General features: G+C 36.5%; 1 protein-coding gene across 16 annotated transcripts in view; it reads left to right on the plus strand.

Moving 5' to 3' along the window:
- The window catches only part of zfpm2a (zinc finger protein, FOG family member 2a), a 239909-nt gene that overhangs the window by 108419 nt on the left and 106490 nt on the right, over window positions 1-25000 (plus strand). For all 16 annotated transcript variants that reach the window (XM_058747492.1, XM_058747498.1, XM_058747493.1 and 13 more), the window contains 2 exons: window positions 10792-10950; window positions 21445-21546. In XM_058747492.1, the coding sequence (XP_058603475.1) occupies window positions 10792-10950; window positions 21445-21546 (261 nt within the window). The remainder of the gene's footprint in view (window positions 1-10791; window positions 10951-21444; window positions 21547-25000) is intronic.

Raw genomic sequence — 25000 nt, forward strand, 5'->3', positions numbered from 1 at the left:
TGAGCTATACAATTATTTTATTACTCCATATGCTTTCGGCACATCAGCAGTTACCTCATTTGTGCCTATTTTGAATTTTCCTAGGGATTTTAAAGCTGAAGCGTGTAATTCCAGGGTGAATGGAGTCACTCATCTTCCATTGCCGCTGGACAGATTGGTGTCCTCAAACAAACAGCAAAGTTTTGACATATCGTTAACAGTACAGTTCTCCTCCCCCCCAAAAAAATGTGTTACAGTCCAAAAAGTGAGTAAATGATTACAGAATGTTTTATTTTTGGGTTAACTAGAAGTCATATAGTTAATACTGAAAAATTCATACACTCCTTAAAGGGTTAGTTCACCCAAAAATTAAAATTCTGTCATTAATTAATCACCCTCATGTCGTTCCAAACCCGTAAGACTTCGGAATACAAATTAAGATATTTTTGATGGAATCTGAGAGCTCTCTGACCCTCCATAGACAGCAATGATATTATCACGATCAAGACACAGAAACGTAGTAAGGACATCGGTAAAATAGTCCATGTGACATCAGGGGTTCAACTGTAATTTTACGAAGCTACAAGAATACTTTTTGTGCGCAAAGAAAAAAATAATAACATAATTTATTCAGCAGTTCTTCTCCCTGAGGTACCGTCTTCCACAATTTTGGAGAGTACCACAGATCGTAGTCAGCGTAATCAGCGTTGTTTACGTTCAGCATGCGCGTGCTTTATACTGAACGTAAACAACGCTGATTAAGTTGATTACGTTCTGGGGTTCTCTCCAAAATGGTGGAAGACGGTAACTCGGGGAGAAGAATTGTTGAATAAATGATTATCATTGTGCACAAAAAGTATTCTCGTAGCTTCGTACAATTATGGTTAAACCCCTGCTGACTATTTTACCGATGTCCTTGCTACGTTTCTGTATCGTATCCTTGCTGTCTATGGAGGATCAGAAAGCTCTCAGATTTCATCAAAAAATTTTACATTTGTGTTCTGGAGATGAACGAAGGTCTTACGGGTTTGGAACAAAAGGAAGGTGAGTAATTAATAATTAATGACAGAATTTTCATTCAAAAAAGTCAAAGTTGATACTTTAATGAAAGTGCAACCTCTGGGCAATATCATTTCTTTCTAGGTTAGAAACAAAGCAGCCCAGATGAATTCACTGAGATGTTCCTCCGATGTGTTATCATAGAAGTGGAAAATGTATTTCACACTTGACCCACACGTTAAACAGTTAGACCATCAGTAAGATCAAATAATGTTTCAGGAGGACTCCACCCAATAGAGGCCTTGTTCCCCAGTGCAGAGCGTCTTCAGGAGGCAAAACGGGCCCTTCTGCCTCGGCTTCTGACGGATTTTTAATCTCTCTCCGTAAGCTTCACACGACCACATCAAGACTTAAGAGCCGGCAAGAAAAAAAATCCCGCCCTCTGTCTGTTTTAAAGGACAGCACTTTGAATGTCATTTGACAATTTCCTTTTAATTAGAACTAATTTACAGAAAGATGCCCACCAGCTAATCTTTACAGGATAATTAGCTTCTATTTTCTTTACTTTTAATTAAAAAGTGGAAAAGATTTAGCTGATCCATAAATAATTGTTCTTTTGAAATGTTCATCAGACTTCACACTTCTCTTTGGCATGAGTAATATTTAGATCTTATCGTGGATTCTGTCTCCTTAGAGTTAGAGCAGCGAATTTTTTTTTTTTTTGTATTATTATTTTTATCTGGGGTATTAAGAAGTGGAACTATCAATAATAGAAATAGGAACCAGAGGCAAATTAGAATTGAATTAATGAGGAATTTATTGCTTAAAAAAACTGCCGCCTCTTTCTTGCTGGAGTGAAATTGGAATCACGGGTATATCCGTTTCAGAAATTGTTCCTTGATGGAGAAACATTGTTTTATCTCCAAGTATTTAAGACTCCAATCACTTTCCTCTGAAAGCGCCTCATTTATTTCCTTGATATAAAATGGTCTTGATTTAAAACTAAAGCACTGAGAGCTCTAGAGCATTCATTCTCAGAAGACATCAGCTTTTGGATGGTGACAGAAATTATGTCCTGCACTCTCAGAAATAAAGGACCAAAAGCTGTCACTGGGGCCGTACCTTTTCCAAAGGTACATGTTTGTACCTATAGGGTCCATTTTGGTACCTTAAAGGTACATATTAGTACTTAAAGTGTACATATTTGAACCTAATAGGTACAAAAGTGTACCTTTTGAAAAGGTGACAGTGACAGCTTTTGTACCTTTTATTTCTGAGAGTGTAAGCAGGCACGAGACAACAATAACAACATGTATTTTCACAATGAAAGAGAAAATGCTGGACCTGACAGTCAGTCAGAACATATTTGATGATTAATGTTACAGTTATAAAAATCCGATTTCAAATTCACATAGCGAAAGATATTTGAATGATATAGTATACAGTATTTATAGTGCCATTTACATCAAATTTTTTCTGGTGTATTTTCTTCACAACCTAATGTGGTATATTTTGAAGATATTCAGGAAAAATGGGAGAGAACTTGCTTTTATTCATCAAATTGATTTGGATTGTGAAAAATTAGTGTTACATACAACAGTTGAGCCAACTGGTTGGAGAGGAGAGACTGAAAAGTCAGAGGAAAATTGTTGCGTATATGAAGGAAGACAAAGATTACAAAGACAAACATTTATTTTACTTAGAATACTGTCGACCAATAAATTGTTTGCAATAAGACCAGAAATGTTCATTTAAAAAGTAAAATGTGTCAATTTTAAACATCTTGATTCTGCTGTAATTAGTTATTTATAATGCATTTTATCTTAAAAACAGAAGGCCAAAAGTGCAACATTCTGTTCGCCCTTATTTGTTGCGAGGCTGAAGTGATTTTGCGTGATTAAAGTGTAGTGTGACCTCGCCTCAGGCTCAGAAATCCAGTGCAGAAGGCCGTTCACTTGTAAATGTCTTTCTCTGGAACTCACTGGAGTTGATGTGGAGCAATCGGAGTGAGTGTTTCTGAAAGACGGCCCAGTCCAAATTGGGACAGAGCACAGGAGCTAATGAGAACTCACACCTGAGCTTCAGAGAGCAGGGTCTCTGTGATTGGTGTTGAACATTTGGAGGACGACCCTCAGCCTTTAATAGGCGTGTGGCACTGCCAGTTGGGTGCAAAGAGAGAGAGAAAAGTAGAGGCTCTGAGATTCTGGCATCTGTTGAAGCCCATCAGCTCGCTCAGAAACGCCTCCAGCATTTTAATGGCCTTGTCAAATGCCAGTCCTGTTTTTATGCCACTCCAATTCCGGTCTACTAGATGCTGAACACAGGATGTCTCACTTTCATATGCAGACAATCCAGTAACTCTGCAAACTCAACAGCTCAGAGAGGCTTTGCTGTTTGTTAGCATGTACATGTGTGATTTTTCACAGTGATTATGAAACGCTCTGTTCTGATTTGATCTTTATGGACTTTAGCTGCTATAGTAATTGAATCTTTTAATCATGGATCTGTGAGTTTAAACACATTAAACATGCAACCCAGAAAACATGACCTAATTAAGATATAACCAGATGTTTTGGCCTCATTAACCATGAATATATTCAGATGTTTAGCTTTGAAAAACACTATATAGTGATTTTATGTATAAAAATATAAAAGGTTTCTATGGGCATGCAAATTTAGAAAAATTGGGATTTCCATGATTTTTAAGATTATATTCATTTCCACAATGTTTTTGTGAAATCCAAAAATGTTAAACATTCAGGGAAAAAAAATAATATATATTCTAAATATCATAAAACCAATTATTCTCAGAAATATTATCTTTCTGAGTGCAGTTTGCATAAATAAAGAAAACAAATTTTGAGCTTTTATGGTCAAAAGCTTTGTGAACCCTGATTCTTTAAGGTTGCATTTCAATGCATTTAAAGTTATACTTCTTTCCAGTATCAACTTTGTCTCATATGATTCTCCTTACATTTTTGAAGAGAATTACAAATAGGCTAAAAAGTGTGTAAGAGGAGTAGGACTATAAAATTAATGCCCATAGCACAATACACTTATTTTGGTCTTGGAATAATTTAATAGGAAATTATTTGAGTGCATTTTGAGATCTCTGTGGTATCTTGATTAAATCTGAGCACAGTTTGAGACATTAAGATCTCTTCTCAAACTCTAAAGATGTCAGATCACTTTTTCTCAGGAGAAATATCCGAAAAAGTCTCTATTTGGTGAACATTTGTTCTCCATTTAATCTCATTGATGTCTAGGATAAAAACATTCTGTGGTTATATTAGTTCACTCTCTATATGTTTTGGTAAAGATGTTCTACCAGCTGTTAAGTATAGTTCAATCAAAATACGCAAATCCTGCATGTGTGAATCTAATGGAGGTTAACCGGACAATTTAGCAGCTTCAGAAGAGTTGCGCTGAGACGTGTGTGTGTGTGTGTGTGTGTGTGTGTGTGTGCGCATGTACTTTCAAACCAGAATGTCCCAACACCACACCAGAATCTGTCTTTGGCCCACAAAAGGCAGGTTTCCTTCCAAGTCTGGCAGGGTTTGGGCCGGTCTGGACGTCCCTATAGGCCTTCACGCGGCATTATGTATTCGTGTTGGGTCTCAGGTGCTCGCTGTGTGTTTTATCCTCGGGCCAAGCTCGGTCCCGTTTTCAATGGCGCAGCCAGATGAAAAAACGACTGCTGTAGGTGCGAGCAGAATGATTTCCTCGCTTGTAGAGATCTGCTGCTTTGTTCTATGCGATTCAATTACCTCTACCCTAATTAGGAGCCATAGAGAAGACCCAGACTGTGATGGGACTCCACACTGTGGCTCCCGCTGATAAAGTGTGCTATCACCATCAGAGGCCCCAGACGAGCCCCGGCCCGCCTCCAAACGCACGCACACGGCCCCACCGCTGGCCAATCCTCAACACCGACCCGTTTGTTTTGAAGTTTAGAATTCAATTTCAAAATAATTTCATTTTTCTCTTCTTACTTGTTAAGGCTCGTCAGGGTTAGCCAGAGTTTAGATTTGAAGTGCGGTGACACATTGTGAATGATCAGTTTAGCAATGACTTTTTGATTCGTGGCTTCCCTTGCGCATATTTCCAGCACGTGTCTTGTTTAGAGACAGCGAGCAGACGTATCTTTGCATCTCTGGGCTGATGTTTATCTCACAGGGGTCACTGGGTGAACGGAGGATCATGTGAATGTGAGGTAGCGCTGTGCTATATTTGTATACACTGCTGCAGCTTGAGTTGTGGAGTTTTATTATGATTTCTTAAAGCAGGGATTCCCAAACTTTTTTTGTCAGCCGAATATTTTGGACCTAAAATATTTACTTTAAATACCCCTAAGATTTTAAGTTAACCCATATTTCTAAGGGCTCTATATTATCAAAACTTTGCTGAAAGAACTGTTGCATGGAATCTGATAGATTCCTTCTGTCACGAGTTTTATAGTTTAGATTTGTTTTAGTAAGTAAAAGGCCTTTTAGTATAATTGTAAAAATGTTCACCTTCAAGTGTGGTCTTTTTTTTTTAAATATCCACAGATTTTTATAAAGTCAACGTAAGAATAACTTCTATATTACAATCCATATGTCATTTTTTAGAAAAATGTTTAAATGTCAGTCATATCAAATATGATACGTTTGTTTCTCTCAATAATTATTGTATTGCATTGCAATAAATGTTTTAGATATACAGTACAAGATATCGAGTGACCTGATATGTATTTTTCCTTCTTAAGTATATTCAGCTCCATATTCTCCTATAAAGCCTGATGTATCAAGTATGATACTCAACAAAAAAACACAAATGGCAAAAAATAAAAAATAAAAATCACCAAAGATTCAATAATTTTTTTTTTTTTAATTTGCTTTTTATCAACTCGCAAACCCTAGTTTGGGAAACCCTGTCTTACAGTTCACCCAAAAATGAAAATATTGTCAATTTCTTCCATTGAACACAAAAGCAAATGTTTAGAAGAATGTTAAAGCAGCTCTTTTTCATACAGTGAAAGTGAATGGCGACCAGGGGCTTTCATATGACCATATGACCTTAAGCCCAATATTTCCCTGTATTAAGTCCCTGAGATGAGGGTGAATAACTGATGACAGAATTGTCATGTTTGAGCTTGCTATGGCTTGAATAGGTTGCACTAAATAGGTTGCATTCATAAACAGTAGTTCTTCAAATGTTTTGCCTATGCAGTACATTTAATTCACTGTAGTATTTGTGCTTTTATGCATACATCCAACAGTTCTGTCAGCATATGACTGACAGAGACAAATTTCTGTTAGCTTAACAACACAGATCAATTTTCCACTGCTAGCTGAAAAGCTGCAGTTCGTCAATAGACCATCAAAAAGCGTTTTGTGTAAAATGGATCACAAAGCCTGCGGTTTTCACATGACTTTCATTTTCAAAGAATCTTCATCTAACGAGAATCTCTCTCTATCTCGTAATATATCTGGTCTCATTGATTTTCTCTCTCGGGTTCAAGCGATTCTCTGATGGTGTCAGAGGGCGGCGTCCGGCGCATTTGGCCCCTCCAAGCATCTGCAAACTGCAGCCAGCGTTCAGCCGTCAGGAGATTGATTGTGACAGACTTTTAAACAGTACACAACTAAATATAGCGGGCTACAGCACTATCAGAAAATGAGCTAGGAGTGCGGGCCTAGTCGTTTAGAAAGTCATTATTCTTATCGTTTGCTGTCTCTGAAATTATTTCAGGTCTCTTCATGCAATGAATGCAGTATAATAAGCCAAACATGTGCAAAGGGCTTGAACTTTGGTAATCGAAGCAGGTCAGTGAAGTAGCCTTTTAAAACATGACTTCGATGCAAGGATCCAGTGGATTTGAAGTGTTGCGACACATTTCATGAATCTGTTAAATGTCTTTCTTGTTAATGGTAATCATACAGTACCCTAAAACTTATATTTCTCTGAGGTCTTACCCTTAAACATGACTTATACTGATGTATCCTTACATAATCACATTTTTTGATATTTGTGATGAAACCAGGGCATTACCTGAAGGCTTGGATAGATACTAGCATACCATTCCAGTTTCTCATACCATGTAAGAATACTAAATTGAGATATCAGTATTTTAATTTAATGTCACTCATTAGTGATGAATCATAATTTTTTTCTCATTAATGCATTAAAAAACAATCTGTAACTGCAGGTCTGGTAATTCATTTTAATGACAAATGTAGCAAAATACATGCGGAGCTGTGTAAAAAATAGATTTTCACATTTGTTGAGCTTTAATTGTAAATAAATTGTCCCATACAATGAGTTTTCCTTTCCAAATGAATTTACTTTTGTTAAATATTCTATCTGATTTATAACCAATTACCGTTATAATTTGAAGTTAGATAGTACTGAACTGAAATAAAGAAATTGATACTTTTATTCAGCAAGGATGACAGTAAAGGCATTTATAATGTTACAAAAGATATCTATTTTAAAAAAATGCAGTTCTTTTGAATTTTCTGTTCATCAAAGAAAAGAAAATCTATCACAGTTTAAATAAAAATATGAAGCATCACAATGGTTTTCAACATCGATAATAAGAAGAAATGTTTATTCAGCACCAAATCGGCATATTATAATGATTTCTGAAGGATCATGTGACACTGCAGACTGGAATAATGATGCTGAAAATTCAACTTTGCATAGAAAACTGATAATTTAATTTGTAATAACATTTCACAATATTGCTGGTTTTACTGCATTTTCAATCAAATAAATGCAGCCTTGGTGAGCATAAAAGACTTCTTTCAAAAACATTAAAAAAATCTTACCAATTCCAAACTTGTGAATGGTAATATATCATATTTACACTTTTTTTTGTATTTCTAGAGTAATTTAAAGACATTTAAAGCTGTGGGTGATGGTTTTTCAGGACACCCTCCCCCTCAGCTTTTGTTTGAATAGTGTTTTCAGAAACCCTTCTCCCAGTAACTCTTCATCTTCTCAGAGAGAAGTGTCAGGCCTCAGCGGTTCAGAGCGGCTGATATCTCTCTGCCCATCTGCTTTTAGCATATTGAGATGTATTGAGAGAACGCAAGGCGCCGCTTCCCTCCGTAAGCCGGTGAAAGGCCCGAGTGCGATTAGATCATAAAACTGTAGCCTAATTTAAACGCCGGCTCTCCAGCGCTTCACACAGTGTCTATTAGAGATCTGTGCGCTAATTCTTTTCATGTAGCATGAGTCCTGCAGATGTAGCACACTATAAAGGAGTCATTTAGAAGTCTTAATGAACAGAGACGGCCGTTTGGGAAGATCAGGCAGTGCTCGACGGTGCTCTGTGCAGGAAGAAAGGACTCTTCACGGAATTTATTGCTTTATTAAAGTGAGCGTCTCGACTGTTACAAATGAACAAAATGACACGTTAAGTGGTGTACTTAGGATGTCAACTTCCCTAACTTGAGAATATATGGGAATTTTGACGTGCAAAGGTCATTTGTGCTTGTTATAATGGTTTGATATAGAAACTGAATGTCAGTAAGCTACATTTTTTTACATTTCCTGATTTTTGGGCATTTTGAATGTTTGCAAAAGTGTGGGCTGCCAAGATGTTCTGAGTGGTTGTTAGCATGTTGCTATACAGTTGCTATGTTGTTCTGGGTAGTTGCATTGCTAGGTATTATTATAATGTATTTTTGAAAAATCTCTCACATTAAGTATGATCAATAGATATTTTTTATATATTATGGAAAGTCAAAAATGTAATTTATTCTTCTGGTGGCATTTTTCACAATTCTTTACATAGATAGTTCAAAAGGTTTGAATTTGAAAATCTTTTGTAACATAATAAATGTATTTACTGTAACATTTGATCTATTTAATGGAACCTTGTTGAATAAAAGTATTAATTTCTTTCTTTCTTTTTCAAATGAAAAAAACAAACCTTTGAAAGGAAGTTTATACAAAAAAAGTATTGGTGCTAAATGCACTGAGTATTAAATACATATTTATTTGACATTTTTAGGGTGGAGTTGCAGAGAAAAAATAAAAGCATTTCAAATGCAGTCTGACCCTTTTTTTTCCCCCCTATGCAATTTTAGGTGGAAGCAATTCCACCAATGCCCTTGATTGTAGCAAAATCATAATATGCAAATACCCCCACAAAAAAAAAAAAAAGGAAAAAAAGCTACAGCTACAAGCTAAAGTCAAGAAATCATTTAGATTTAAAGAAATAACATTGCACGGAGCAGAGAAAAAAAATTAATCAATGGGAAAAAATGTCTCCTTTAAGATTGCACTGGTGTATTACCTGGAGGCATGAAATGTAAATGGAAAATCAACATTGTATCCTGTGATAAGGCGGACAAATTAATAAAGGCATTTTCTGTCCTCCGCTCCTGCTGACGCCGGTGTTAAAAGTCAGTAGGTCGTGCGAGAGGAACTTTTCTCGCAGATGAAGAGGGTTTCACGGGTTTGACATCGGCTGAGAAGCGGCAGCGCTCCACACGTGCAGCAGCGGTCATGAGGATACTCAGTCAAGTGGGCCATAGGAAACACTTTCCTGAGGAGAGATTACGTTATGAATACTAGTGTACAGCATACGGTGCAGCATGTACTGTATGCTGCCTACTATTTCACAAAAAATATTATAGGAAACAGTATTCAGTGTGCAACAATGCTGCTACATTGTTGCATTTGCAATTCAGGGAATGCCAGCCAGTTGTCATCTAGGAAATAATTATGATTATTTTGCATTTCATTACAGTTTTGTGAAAAAAAACAAACAAACAAAAAATGGAGTCGTCATTTAGTGGTCTGATCAAATAATTAGTCTAATAAAATACAGTATTGCTTTCAGTTTAGTTAGCAGGTCAAATTGAGTGTATTTCATTGTGGAATACAGTTTGCAAGTATAAAATTTAGTGTACAAACTGCATTCTGGAAAACTACTTTTAGTAGCGTGGTACTATTTCATTTTGAGCATATAGGCGTTGTTTGATGTGGAAAAATTAGCAGTTTTGTATAGCGACATTCTGTGGCTTTGTTTCAAAACCTAGTAAGCTGCCTTTCTAGTAAGAATCCTAACTAAGTAGAACCTCAGCATTGACTTGGATTTATACTGTGTGTGTCAAAGGAATAGTGCCTAAAGTGTTAGTTCACCCAAAAATGAAAATTCTGTCATTAATTACTCACCCTCATGTCGTTACAAACCCGTAAGACCTTCGTTCATCTTCGCAACACAAATTAAGATATTTTTGATAAAATCTGAGAGCTCTCTGACCCTCCGTAGACAGCAATGCAACTGCAGTGTTCCCAGGTCCAGAAACGTAGCAAGGACATCATTAAAATAATCCATGTGACACAGTGGTTCAACCGTAATTTTACGAAGCTACAAGAATGCTTTTTGTGCGCAAAGAAAACAATAATAATTTATTCGACAATTCTTCTCACCGAATTACCGCCGGCCACCATTTTAGAGAGTACCCCAGAACTTAATCAACGTAATCAGCTTTGTTTACGTTCAGTAGACAAGCGCGCGCATGCTGAACGTAATTATGGGATTGCCTTCTCCACAAAGGATACATGCTGTTCTGTATCAAAATGTGGTTGACTTAAAAAAAAAAAAAAAATGTAAACAATTTTCACCTAAAAAGTAAGTAACATCGGATCAAACATGAATTTTTTTTTAAAGAAAAGAGTCTAAAATTGTATATCTTGTAAAACATACTCAACATAATCAACTTCAAAAGTTCCTGACACATGTGCTATACGAATGTAAGTGTTCCTGCCTGGCAGCGTCTCACTTAGTCTGGTTGTGCTGTGTTCTGTGTGTAGGTCCACTAGATGGAGGTCTGGAGGAGGAAGAGGAGGAGTGCATATCAGACGCAAATGAACTCACTGCTAAAGAGGAGTTTTCAGTGGAGGAAAACTTTCCTGCTGACTTTGAGCCAGACAACCTCACCTGTGAGGACATGGAGTACTTCTGCGGCAAAGGTCAGATATTCCTGACGCTTCTACTTCTACCATATATAGCACAACCTCTCATGTAGATGATGTATAAACCAAGGAATTGTTTAGATATTCATTACAGTGTATATCTTAGTCAAATGAATTGTAACATTTGAAGAAATTCAGTTTTGCTAATTGATTCCCAGCTGAAGTCTGACTCGGAGGCGTCTCTGATCACCGGTTTGATGGCAGTTTTAAATCAAAGCTTGAACACATACTGTTTTGGCTGGGCTTGTAGAGGCGTGGGAAAATCTCCAGCAACCTCTGCGTCCAGGTTTGGATAGGCTCCCTTTGATATCCGAATCTCACTATGTACCTGAGAACAGGAGTTTGATCTAGGCAATGGCAACCAGTGCGCTGGCTAAACTTTAGTCATGTTCTAGCCAGGATTTGCCATGGGGAATGAAACATACTTGAGCTTTTATCGCTTAAAGGCATCCAAAAATAAACATTCTGTCGTCATTTGCTCACCTTTGTTGTTCCAAACCTAAATGCCTTTATACATGCAATACAAATAATGAGATGTTTAGCAGAATGTTGACACTGCTCTTTTTCATACTACAAAAAAGGATGGGTACAAAAAGAATAGAAGAAAGCATAAAAGTTGTCTATATGACTTATATGCTATATTTCAAGTCTTCTAAAGGCATACTCATTGGTTCCTGTCTGTCTCATGATCAGTATTGATGTTAAACATGATATGATGCATCTTGAGACTTTACAGTTGTAGTGGAGGGGTCAATTTTCAGGACTTCTTTTACGGTGTTCAAATGATGAGATAATTCAGACATATACTACCATTTAAATGTCGGTCACACTTTATATTAGGAGGCCTTAACTACTATGTACTTACATCAAAAAATAAGTACAATGTATTTATTGTGTTCATATTGTATTGTAAAACACATTTGCTGCTATTGAGGTGGGATACAGGTAAGGTTAGGCACAGGTTTGGTGGTCTGGGTAGGTTTAACGGTGGGTTAAGGTGTAAGGGATGGGTCAACAGTGTAATTCTAAATGTAATTACAGAAATTAATTACAGATGTAATTACATATAGGTATTTTTAAAAATATAAGTACAATGTAAAAACATGCATGTACACAATAAGTGCTTTGTACCAAATTCTTAATTTAAATGTAAGTACATAGTAGTTAAGGCCACCTTATATAAAGTGGGAACCAAATGTGTAAGTATTTTTATGTAGAATGTAGTAGTATTCAACAAAGATGCATTAAAATGATCAGAAATTACAATTTTATAATGTTACAAAATATTTATATTTAAACAAATTATGTATTCATCAAAGAATTCTGAAAAAGAATGTACCACTTAAGCTGAACTATTTTTAGCATGATATTTAAAAATGTAGCAAAGCAGCATATTAGAATGATTTCTGAAGGATCATGTGACACTGAAGGCTGGAGTAATGATGCTGAAAATTCAGCTTTGCATCACAGCAATTAATTACATCTTTATTTAAAAAAAAAAAAAGTTATTTTAAATTGTAATAATATTTCACAGTATTACTGTTTTTACTGTAGGTTTGATCAAATAAACGCAGCCTTGATGAGACTTTGAAAGACATTAAAATCTTGCCAACACCAAACTTTTGAACAGTAGTGTACACACTCTCTGAAATGTACCAGTTTTTGTTAAAGTCAGATTTATTTTTCAACTCAATTTCTGCCTTGAAGTAGAAACAGTTTAAAGGGGAATCTTGCGGAACAAGTAGGTTAACCTTTAGTTAAAGTGTCAACATGTTGATAGTTAGCATTTGGTTTAATAGCACATGATTACAGCACGCTTGAAATGTGTTGGTTAAGCATTTGCATCTGTGTGTTTGCTGGGTGTTTTGGGCCTGATGTCTGTCTCGTGCCAGTTCATTCAGTTTTTGCCTTTTCTATGATCTTTCTATTGCTTTTATGTATTGGTCACACCTGACTGATTTACAGTGTGTTTTAGTTCAAAGTTGTGAGTATGTCTGGACCCCCAGCACACACCCCTCAAGAAACCCTTCTCTGGGTTCCCAATTCTGCCTTTACTGTTCATTGAGAGGAATCTGACTGAGTTGGTGCTTTGAATGTCCCTCTGCCTCAAACAGAAATGTTTTTAAATTACGTTTCTTTTAAAACCCACGTTGCCCAAAGGGATTTCATACAAGGTTTGTCTTTGAGGAGCAGAATCTTTTTATGTCTTGCACAAGGTGGGCTCCGTTTTAATGGTTTTCCTTTTGTTCTAACCGTAAAGGTGTAACAGGCGTGGCATGTGTGAACCTTAGAACTAATGGCAGTTTGGCAATATTTTGTTTCAGGGTCAAATGAACATCTTCATATGTGCTTTTGTTTCCCGCTGCTGGATTGAATGTGCTTGGAGAAACCTGCTGATGAATACAGTTTTACTTTTTGTTTGTGGAGCTTTAATTCAGATTCTCAAGGGATAAAATACAGTATTGAGATGCTAAATTAATTTACTATTAATAAAAGATCCCAAGGTTGTTTCTTCTATTTAGAAATTAATTAGGAAAAATGTAAAGACGTCATGTATAGTAGATGTCTATATAAATGTGGTTTTCATTAAACTGGTGGGATTCATGAAAGAACCGCTTTGGTGAATCTAAAGATTCAATAAAAGAATTCAAATGAGCCCTTAAATTACAAAAATGATTTGTAGGTTTTGACAGGGGTCGCAAACTTTGTTACCATTTTTGTTTTAGTACCATGATAATATTTATTTTTGCTTTTTTGTTTCATTTCATTTGTTTATTTACTGTATATTTTTTATTTTATTTTTATCTTTTATTAATTGTTTATTTTTTAATTTCTGCATACTAAAAATACGAAAAGTGCTATTTTCTTTGGGGAATACTCTGGAAATACCATCAGTCCCATGGTAAACATTTAAGTACCGTGTTAACATCACAATACACTTTTGTTAGGCTTGGACCAAGGCAGTTTTTGAGTGTGCACTTGTCAAAGCCATTCGATGGCCTCTTTTGTCTCAAGCACCACCAAGTTTTAGCAAATCTCCTCTCTTAAGATTCCTTTGAACTTTTTTGATGGCTTTGCTAAAACGAAGTCCAACAGTGGTCCAAACTTTCAACTCTTTAACTTCCGAGATGCTTTAGTAATCTTCCCGTCGTCATACGCGAGGGGTTTGCGTCAGATTTCTCAAGCTCCCTATCAGCTGCAATTCGGCTCTACAGTAAGTCTTCCGTGTCCTCGAATTCTTCGGACAAGTTCCCATTCTCTTCCCGTTAACGCACAGTACAAGCTCATCAGGTGTATTCATTTCCCCCTGATCCTCTGCTCAATTAGATCTCTTTAAAGCGCATTTAGCCCAGCGTCTGAGTGGCTTAAATTCACTCCACTTACGCAGAAGTGCTATGAATTGAAGGCGAACGCAATCCTGGTGGCATTAAACGGTTTATGTGTGTTATTCCTCAGCTATAGGATGGCAGAGAGGGTTCTCTTGATTAAGTAAACCCTCTCAAATGAGATGGCGGGCTGTAATTAGCCCGAGCGGAGTCAAACGTTGGAGCTTTAAAAAGCAGTCACTCATCCCTGGGCCTTTATCTGTTCTGGAGAATAAGGTCTCCTGTGTGAAGTTCCTCGCTGGCAGGCGGTTGCTCCATGGCTGGCTCGTAGTTCAGTGGTCGTGTATCTTTGTCAGCATTTGCCGACAACTAGCTTGTCAGGAGAACCTAAAACCTCCATTAAAAGTTTCATCCTATAATAGGTATTAAAAAGCTGTCTGAACAAAAAGAGGAATCGCCCGTCTTCATTAACTCACCAAGCCCTTATTAACTTTGATCGGACGACGGTGAAGGAGCAAAGAAGCTTAAATTCACAGAGGTCAGGCGGTTGGACGCCAGCAAAGTCTCACCCATCTGCTTGAGTCTGAATCCGTTGCACCTTACAGCTCACGGTTCGAAATGGAATTAACTAGAATTGTTAAGAGAAATCAGAATTGGTAAATGCCTTTCGATTCCCATTCCTAGTCACATGGGCTGAAGATCCAGAAATCTTCAGCTCATACGAAAAGGGATGGGAACCATAAGGTATTATTTTTAACGTTTAGGATTCTTTAAAGGTTCAATCAACGATTCTTTTGAGGAATAAAAAAAAACAAACAAAAAAAAACGTAAAAAGCCCTCACAAGTCTGTTGACGCTTCAACTGTAATCATTGATTCACTAAAAAGAATCGGTTCATAAGAATCATTCACTTGGAATTGGATAACACTGGTCACATTGTTTCTACGGCAGGTACAGCAAGAACAGGCATGTAATGAAAGTATTTCGATTTTTTTTTTTTTTTTTATTGAACCAGATAAGAACTGATTTTTATTCACAAATACTTGATTCACTTAAAATTAACTTAAATTTGTTCAGGAATCAGATTACACTTTGCTCTGTTCCATGTGTTTCTACAGTGTTCCTTCTGCATTAGCAGCGTATTACACATTCAAGAACCATTTCACAATGAAAATATATTCATTTCTGTATTTTTAAAATCAGACTGTAATAGAATTGATTCTTATTCATAAGTATTTGATTCGCTGTAAAGAAGTGGCTCATAAGAGTCATTTGTTCAGTAATCGGATTGCACTTGTTGCGCTGTCCTGTGTGTCTCTACAATGTTGTGTTTGCCTTGCTATATTCAAGAACTGTTACTTAATGAAAGTAATTGTATTTCTGTATTTTTAATCTTTATTTAATTGAATACATGTACTTACAATATCTATGGCTCTTCAGAACACTGTAGCTTGAACGTTCAATGTCCAACACCAATATCTGTTCACTGATACGCTCTGATGACATCATTCATAACGTTGTGAAAAACCACACACACCACAAAAAAATAAGTGTTTGGTTTGTAACAGTAAGCGCTCACAAAAACCATCATGCATTATGATCAGTAAATCTTTTTGAAGCGTCGACTCTTTGCACATCACTCATTCCAATTCCCAGCAGCCTCTGTGGAACCAAATACCCTGAAACAGCAGAAGGGTTCCTCTCTGCACCGACCCTAAACTGTTTGGAGAGGGTCTCGGCTTCAGTGGCATCGTTGCGCACTCATGTACCATGAAATGATTGAGACGCTTCCGTCAATGGCTTCATACGAAATGGTTTCGAAACAGCAGAGCGCACTGTGAAATGAAGTCCCTGCCGATGAATAGAGTGAGTCTAGCGCACAAACGTGAATAAACATGAAACCTGAGGCCTGTCGGAAGAGATGGGCCTCCTTATTTGAAATAGAAGACGGAGGGAAATAAAGAGAAAAAAGGCACCCCTGATAGTCCAGAGAGACAACCTTGTTGTCTCCTTGACAATTGAAGCAGCCCCCCTCCAAACAACTTCCTTTTCACGGTCAATTTCACATTTATGGGCGCTGCGCTTGTGAACAAGTTTCAAACTGAAATTTACAAGCCGCTGTCACACTCGCTGCTATAATTGTGAGAATGCTGGTGTTATATTTTTTTGTAGTTTTACAGAAATTGTGAAATTCGACCTTGCTTCCGTGTTTTTTTCCATTCTTGTAAATGTTTCTTTTGGGAGCAGTTGAGTTGGTCTGCCTTTTTTGCAGTTGTGAACTCTTCAAACCAATAGCGAATGTTGGCCTTGCTAACGAAAAGAAATCTCAATAGAGCTGCAGAATAAACATGTTCAATATGAATTAATTGATCTTAATGACAGCATTGAGATTCCATTCTGGTCTGATGGTATCACAGCGGAGAAATACTTGAATAATTATGAGTCATTTTAGCCCGTAGCAAGGTGCCACTTCCGAACAAATCCTTTGAATCCTTACGACGCGAGCCAGTAAACAGTGCACAGTAGAATTAATTACGCTCTTTTTTTTTTTTTTGTGCCGCTTCCTTGCTAATCGGGATCTTCGGCTGCAGAAAGATCTATTCAATACATTTCTCCCGTCGCTGATGGTAAAGCGAGGAGAATATGGGAAAATGCTCATTTGCGCAGCGATAAGATGAAAGACGCATCCCTTTAGCCCCGTTTGACTCTGTGCAGGAAATCATTCATTAATGTTTGTTAAGTATGACAATCTAGCCAGGCCAGATCTACATACTCCAGACGGCATCGCATGGAGAGATAACGCAGGCCAGCAGCAGCCAGAAGAGAGCACAGCCAGTTCCTGTAATGATGGGGAATTTATGGGCCTTTAAAGAGATAGTGCCGAGGCCTTCCACTAATCACACACTCCACCGGGGTGCTGGGTGGGATTTTGCTGGGTTATTTTCCTTTTTTCTTGTCCGTACTGGAGGCATTTGAATTTTGTTTTGTAATCAGCTTCCGAGAGCTGCATGCCACTGCAGATTATTGGGCGGAAAAGCGAAACTGCGGACTTTGTTTGAGTATTTGTTGTACAGCTGTCTCTAGTTTTTACAGGGAAATCTGTTTATTTAACAGCAGTTCACTTTATAAAATCCTCAATTGCCACTGCTTTAAATGGAGGGGAAATATTGGCTTCCTAAGTGGCCACCCATCACCAAGCATAACAAAATTAGCACTTTATCTTCAAAACACACAGGATACATAATTCAAAAGTTCCCATTATTAGAAAACAATTCAACGAGGCAATTTTGGTCATGTAATAGCTATAGAGCTGTTTTTCTCTTTTTGCTCACACTAAGAAAGTCTTTCGCTTTATTAAACATACAGTACACACAGAGGGAACAGAAATGGGTAAATTGCTAACAACAGATGTTTCCAGTTTTACTGGAAAAATAATTTTTGTACTCTTGATAAATGGATACCCAAAACCTTTACAAAAAAGTACTGTGATGGTAACATGTTACACTAACAGCATCAAATACTTTGATATATTCAGGACCATGCTACTTAAAGTGAGCATGAAATGCTCTTTATAACTATTTTACTTCATAATCTGATGTTTTCTTGGAATAAGATAGGATGTTCAATGAGAAAAAAAATTGGGTAGATCCTTTGGGAATTCAGAAATAACTGAAAACTTAGAGGTACTCATGACGCCAGCCAAAAACAATAAAAATGTTGTTTAATTTTACTAAAATTATTTATTTAAATTAATGTGTCCTGCAAATTTGAGTTTTGATTTTTTTAAATTATTATTTCTAGTGCTGTCAAACAATTAATCGCATGCAAAATAAAAGTTTTTGTTTACATAATATGTGTGTGTACTGTGTATATTTATGATGTGTATATATAAATACACACACATGCATGTATACAATTAAGAAAAATTTTATATTTGTATATTAAATATATTTATATATAATATAAATTATAGAAATATATACATGTAAATATTTTCAAAATATATACTGTATGAGTGTGTATTTATATACATAATAAGTATACACAGTACACACACATATTATGTAAACAAAAACTTTTATTTTGGATGCGATTAATTGTGATTAATCGTTTGACAGCACTAATTATTTCTATATCTGTACTCCAAGGTGGGTGGAAAAAATATTATGGTACCGTCACAGTAAAAAATTAAAAAATCACATTACCATGGTAGCGCATCAAAATGACGGAAAAAAAAATGGTGCCATATATTTGGTGCAAAATAGTATATGCAGGGATATGACCATTGAAATAGTTATTTTCAGTAAGAGTAATAAGCAATATTTATTATATTTAGTCTATTCTTTTAGCCACATTGTTGTACCATTAGAATACAAAATCATTTTTTAGCATACTGAATGCTTTTTTTCATTTCCTGCACAGATATTGTGTTTATAGGTGAATCTTTCTGTGGACGTCTGTGCATGTGTGGTCATTCACAATCTAGACTGTAGTATTTGTCTATTTGATCTTTCTGTCACTCTCTCTCAGTTTGTTGGGATTAGAAAGCTCAGATCTCCTTAAAATCACCCTCACCAGATTGACATTTTCAAGGGCTTCCTTGGTAGAACAATGCTGAGAGGAAGAGAAAAGCCAATATGACTTTGTGTCTACCTTGCTGCAGGAGCTGTTTGTGTAAATCGCCTATAAGCTTATTGACCCGCATGCATGTCAGTGCCATTAGACAGAACAGAGGAGCTGCGATCTGATTGGCTGATTTCTCACTAACTCTAACCTAATGTCTGACATATGCATGCATGGTTGAACGCACGCATGCAAACAACATCTTGGCACCCAGATCAATCTCTTACTCATTTTCTTTTTTAGACCAGTGAGCAGAAGGGCTGTAAACCCTTATGTCTGTCCCACCTCATTTGACACAGATTTAAACGAACCGGTTTCGAACCCTAGTGAGCTGACTCTACAAAGACAGCTACCTTCCTAGGCAGCATCCTAATTGTCAGAAGTGACTAATTTGAAACACTTTTCACAAGCAGCAATTGCACAAAAGTCTTGGCAAGCTCAAAGTTAATTCCAATTCGATTATAGGCATTAGCATGTTGCTAAGCTAATGACTCAATGCTCTAATTAACATAAAAACACGTGGCACACATAAATATTGGATTAAATATTGTATTTTAATCTGATGTCTAAATTAGTAAATCCATCCAAATAAAGATGGTTTTAGATGTGTTTTCTATTTATGTATTTTTAAAATAATGTGAATAGTCCGTTTCTCTTTCTGATCAAAAAAATCGTGGCATTGTGTACTATGAATATTGTTGGTTCTAATGATAAATTGTTTGTGATGCTACACATTTGTAAGTTACTTTGGATAAAACTATCTGGTAAATGATTAAATGTAAAGGTATGTTTGGAATTAGTTTTTTTTAAAGGATGGCGAATATGAAACTGTGTGACCGATGAAGTATGGAATTGGACTTTTTTTAATCTTTATGAATGCATGTATTTTTTTTCTAACCATATATTTAAAAAAAATGCAATGTAATGTCCATTTATGTCAAGTGCTATACATCACATTTCTTATTCTGAACAATTTTGATTATTACTTCTAAATTTAAAAAATGTCAAATACACAGTAAATTATATTTTAATATTATAATTTATATAGTTTAAAATAAAATATTATAATTTAAATACAAAAAGCTTGTAATTTATTTTTATTTTTCCAATAAATGCAGCCGTTGTGAGCATAAACACCTTTAAAAAAAAATTTGCAAAGCGAACCCAAACAATTTTAAATAATTGGCTGGTCACATGGTTTCATGCTGTAAATTTCAACAATTAAAAAACAAATATTTACATCTTTTCCAAAAGCACTTTCTATCTAACTAGCTAGCTTGTTCTGCTTCTCTTGAATGAATTTCCTCTGCTTGTGGTATTCTGATTCGTAAGTCACTTTGAATGAAACTGTCTGCTAAATTAATAAATTTTGAAATGGGAATGTTGGAGTGAATATCTGGGGCATTTTGCCCTGAGCCCTGGTTAATTTCTGACCCTGTTATTTATCTGCCTGCTGAGAAGCAGGATGGATATTTATATAATCTGCATACAAGAGTGACAAAGAAACATGGAGGAATGCAAAAACACAGGCAGGATATGTCCGAATACGTCAGAATATATTCTGTTGCATGTAAGTCTTCTTCATTTTATGCAGGTCATTTCTGTTGCACTGTACCTGCTTGGCGCAATGTTTTCCCGGCGGATTCCCTCCGTGTTCCTGAAAGAAACTTCATCAAGCGGCTGTGACACTTGTTCCCTGCGAGGTTGCCTGGGCGATTGTATTTAAAATGCATTGCAAACGGTGTTAGATAGAAGGCAGAAAATCCTTAATCACTGCTTAATTAACGAATCATCTTGTAGCTTCATTTCCTGAGCGGTAATTAAACAGTTCCAAGACGTTTCGTTACAGGGCTTAACATGTTCGCCGGAGATCAAGGTAGAGCCTTTAATGTTATCTCGCTGCCTTCCCAAACTCGCTACACTGGAAAGGAACTGTTGATATTGCCTTTTGTTATCCTTATGGTAATGCTCAATGAGTATGCTAAGGAGCTTCTCAAGGCCTGACAATACAAATAGTGAGGCACTTTTTAGCGAGAGAGTGAGGAGGACAGAATGAATAAAAAAAGCTGAGCCCTAGCAGGAACTTGCATGCAGGAAAATAGGTCAGAATGACCTCATGTGCAGTAAGTAGGGCAGAGTGGCCCTCTCCTCTCGCCCGGGTGTGCAGAGGCAAGCAAGAAGCTGCGATCCTTTTGGCCATGTTTACTGCCTGCCTTTGAAGTGAACCACATCTTAACTGGCTTAAACACACCGTGGCGAGAGAATTTGATCTTTAGATTAACCCATCCGGATGGACCAGTGTGTGTTTGAGGACCATGGTGAAGGCCGTTCCGCCGCGTTAGAGGGTCGCCAAGACACTGCCACGAAGCATCTGTACTCAAACTGTGACTTCACTGTGCTTTGTGGGACAAAATGACCATCTATCTATCTATCTATCTATCAAAACTAAATGGAAATGAATGAAATATCAAGTGTCAATATAAAGTGTAGACAAAACGTTTACAGCTTCACAAATATATATGATTTATTCATTGTGTTTTTAGGGGGAGAGAATGGCAACAGAGAAACAGGAGAGACCGAGATGGAAACAGACAGTGAGAAGACCAGACAACCCTCTCTGGAGCCAGAGGAATGGGACGGTCCACGTAAGTGCATCATCTGATCGTGTTAAAGAACATGTGTATAACAATTCATGTTATATAACCATGAATTTTGACTATATGTTTCATAATTGTGACTTTATATCTCCAGTTCTCACTTTACATTAAGTATCTGTACAGACAATATGTTGTCTGACTTGTTGTTATTTCCTTTTGCATGAAAGCCCTTTTCAATCTGACAGTGATGGACAATAAAGATAATTTTGTGACATTGGCAATATCAACTTGTAAACCAAAAGACATGATGGGCTTTTAGTCCAAAATCGGTTGACTTTGAGGTAATCTATATGATAGTATTCTCCAAAATGTTGACTAGTTGTTGATATTTTATATATCATTGAGTTTTTTCAAATATATTGATATAGTTCTTTATTTTTGTATTTTAACAAAACAAAGTTTTCATATATTTTCAAAAAAAAAAGTTATATTTTATAATTATTTATTTAATTTTTAAATTAAATTAAATTAAATTTATTTTTTAATTTCATTTGACTTTTATTTCAAGTAAAGAAAAAAAAAGTTTTGGTTCTAGTTAACTATAATAACCCTGCTTTTAACAGATATACACATTTAAAAGTTTAATATTTTTCAAATTCTGCTAAAAACTGACCAAATATATTGACAAATCATCTTGCACTCAGAGGTGCATCCAAATGTTTTTTCAGTATAAATACAATATCCTTAGCAAGAGGCAAATCATGGTTCAGGCTGTGATGTAAACTAAAGTCTATTGACTATGTAAAAGAGAACAAACACTTTGATGTAATATCGCAATTGTTAAAATGCATATGAACAAGAATTTAATAGTACACTATTAAAAATGAATGTTCCAAAAGGTGGGATTTGTGTTGATGCCATAGAACAGGGGTGTCAAACTCAGCTCCTGGAGGGCCGCAGTTCCAACCCTGCTCCAACACACAAACCAGGTAGTTTTCAAATAAGCCTGAAGGATCTGATTAGCTGGACCAGGTGTGTTTAATTAGGGTTGCATCTAAGCTCTGCAGGGCTCCGGCCCTCCAGGAACTGAGTTTGACACCCCTGCCATAGAAGAACCATTTTGGGTTCCCCAAAATAACCATTTTTCTTAATGTGAAGAACATTTTAATAATATAAAGAAACTTTTTGTGAGGTGAAGAGGTTTCATGGATGTTAAGTGAAACCATCAATGCCAATAAAGAACCTTTATTTTTGAGAGTGTAATTTTTAAATAGATAAATAAGTTGTTTATTAAGTAATTCTGAGAAATAAAGTCACAAGTGTGAGAAATAAAGTCAAAATTAGCTTGAAAAGTAGCTTGTTTTTAAGTGTTGGGCCTCCATAGGTTTCTTAGCATGAGCAATGACCTGGTCCATAGCCCTTCTTGGATTGGTTTTCATCTCCTGGAGTCTTTCTGCACCGCAAAAGCTTTCTGATTTTATATGCTGGAGAACAGTAAATATCAGAGAAGAAAACCAGTGCTCAGTGCCCCTCTGATATGATACTCAGTCCTGAAGGTCCAATCCAGCACGCGATCATTCCTGGCCCTCCTTTAACCGTTTAGCCCATTAGCTAGCGGCCAGTAATCACTTGTAAGCGGCTCATTATGACACGTTTTAAATGAATCCATCTGGGATCAGGGGATTTCAGACGCTCAATAGCAGGACATCTAAAGATATCCTTGACAAGGCCACCCGACAGAGGTAAAACTCTCGGCTGCTTCTGAAGACTTAATGAGCTCTTGAATTACGAAGAGCGTATTTTTTCTAACTTATGTTGAATTGTGATGTGGTGATCTGCTTTTGATCACAGTCTCGTTGTATTAACATAAAAAACAGTGGCCGTGTTATTAAGGAAAGAAGGCAAAATGGTGCACAGCAGCATTTACTACCCTTTTTGTACTTGTTTTTTTAGCATGCTGTCTACTCAGTATTCCATGGTTGGAAGCGCATGATGCAACTGTTAATATATTTTATGAAATGAGGAGGTTATTATATAATCTGGAATCTGGTGTGATTTGCATCTGACAATAATTAGTGTTTTGTTGTTCCCATGTGACATGAACAATTCCTATACATGAAGGAAATTCTGTCATCATTTATTTATTCTATAGTTGCTCCAAAGCGTATGACAAACCTGCGTTTTTCACAGATGTTAGACTGAATGTCTGAGGGTTTTTTCTTTTTTTGTACAGTAAAAGCATACAGTAACCAGGTGCCATCAAATGAGGACACAAAAAAGGACACTAAATCACTTTAAAAGCACTGTAAATATAGTCCATATTACTCTTTTCTGATGAATTTCTGATGAATTCTACTGAAGCCACAGTAGTTTTGTTAAAAAAAAAAAAAAAAAAATATATATATATATATATATATCATTTGGACTTTTTATTTATTTATTTATTTAAATGTGATCAAGTTGATTTGCGATTTGAGAGCTACATTGGAGAAGACTTTCTGTTTAAATGGTTACTTAAATAATTACTGATGACTTATTGCTTAAAAGATTACTTCAAATTCACTTCAGAAAACATCCGAAAACTTGAAATATATCACATTAGTCGTATGTACTATATGCACTATATACTTTCATTATATGGAAAAAAAGCAGTATGGATATTCTGCCAATGTTCTCCTTTTATGTTCAACAGAAGAAAGGAGGCCATACAGGTTTGGAATGACATGAGGGTGAGAAAATGATGACAGAATTTTCATTTTTTGGATAAACCATCCCTTTAAGCTTCAGTAGAAAGCACACAACAGACGTAAAAACAGATATCTTTTCTTTTCCAAGAATTTCGCCTTACCATGCAGATTTTCCTTCGCCGTCTCTCTGTAGAGAAAAAAAAATCTGTTTTATCTGTCTTTTTGCACTTCTTAAAAGTCACTTCATCAAAGTGATGGATAATACATCCAACAAGATAGCAACGGCAGCAATTACTGTTCAGCCGTGGCATCACATCGCAGAATACACAAAATATGATTCCCCTTTTAATGCATATGACCTCCAGAATTTATTGCAGGTACGTACATTTACAAGAAAGTGGATTTTGGCAAGTTGGCACCGGTGAGCCCCCTGGGGTGTGTATTTTATACTGACAGCGAATCAGAGTTATCAGCACCTATCAGATAATGCATTTATCATTAAATTTCACATTTGCATTTCAATCTGGAAAGGAAATGAGCATTGGCGGCGTAAGATAAGAGCGGTAGGGACGACGGTAATAAACGGTCCCTGTGATCAGGCAGCCAGCAGGGCTGAGGGGGTCAGTCACACAACGATGGGGGCAAGCGCATACAAAAAGAGGCATCATAGACCAGTTAAGGCTTTCCAGAAGAAAATGCTGAGCTTTAAACTCCTGCTTTAAAAAAAAGAAAGAAGGGGGGCTAAGCAGCCCAATGTCTCTCTGATCATCCATCCTATAATGCTGAGAGAGAGACAATTCCCTCCCTATTTGTTT

This window comes from Onychostoma macrolepis, chromosome 16 (assembly GCF_012432095.1).
Source record: "Onychostoma macrolepis isolate SWU-2019 chromosome 16, ASM1243209v1, whole genome shotgun sequence".
Taxonomy (NCBI): domain Eukaryota; kingdom Metazoa; phylum Chordata; class Actinopteri; order Cypriniformes; family Cyprinidae; genus Onychostoma; species Onychostoma macrolepis.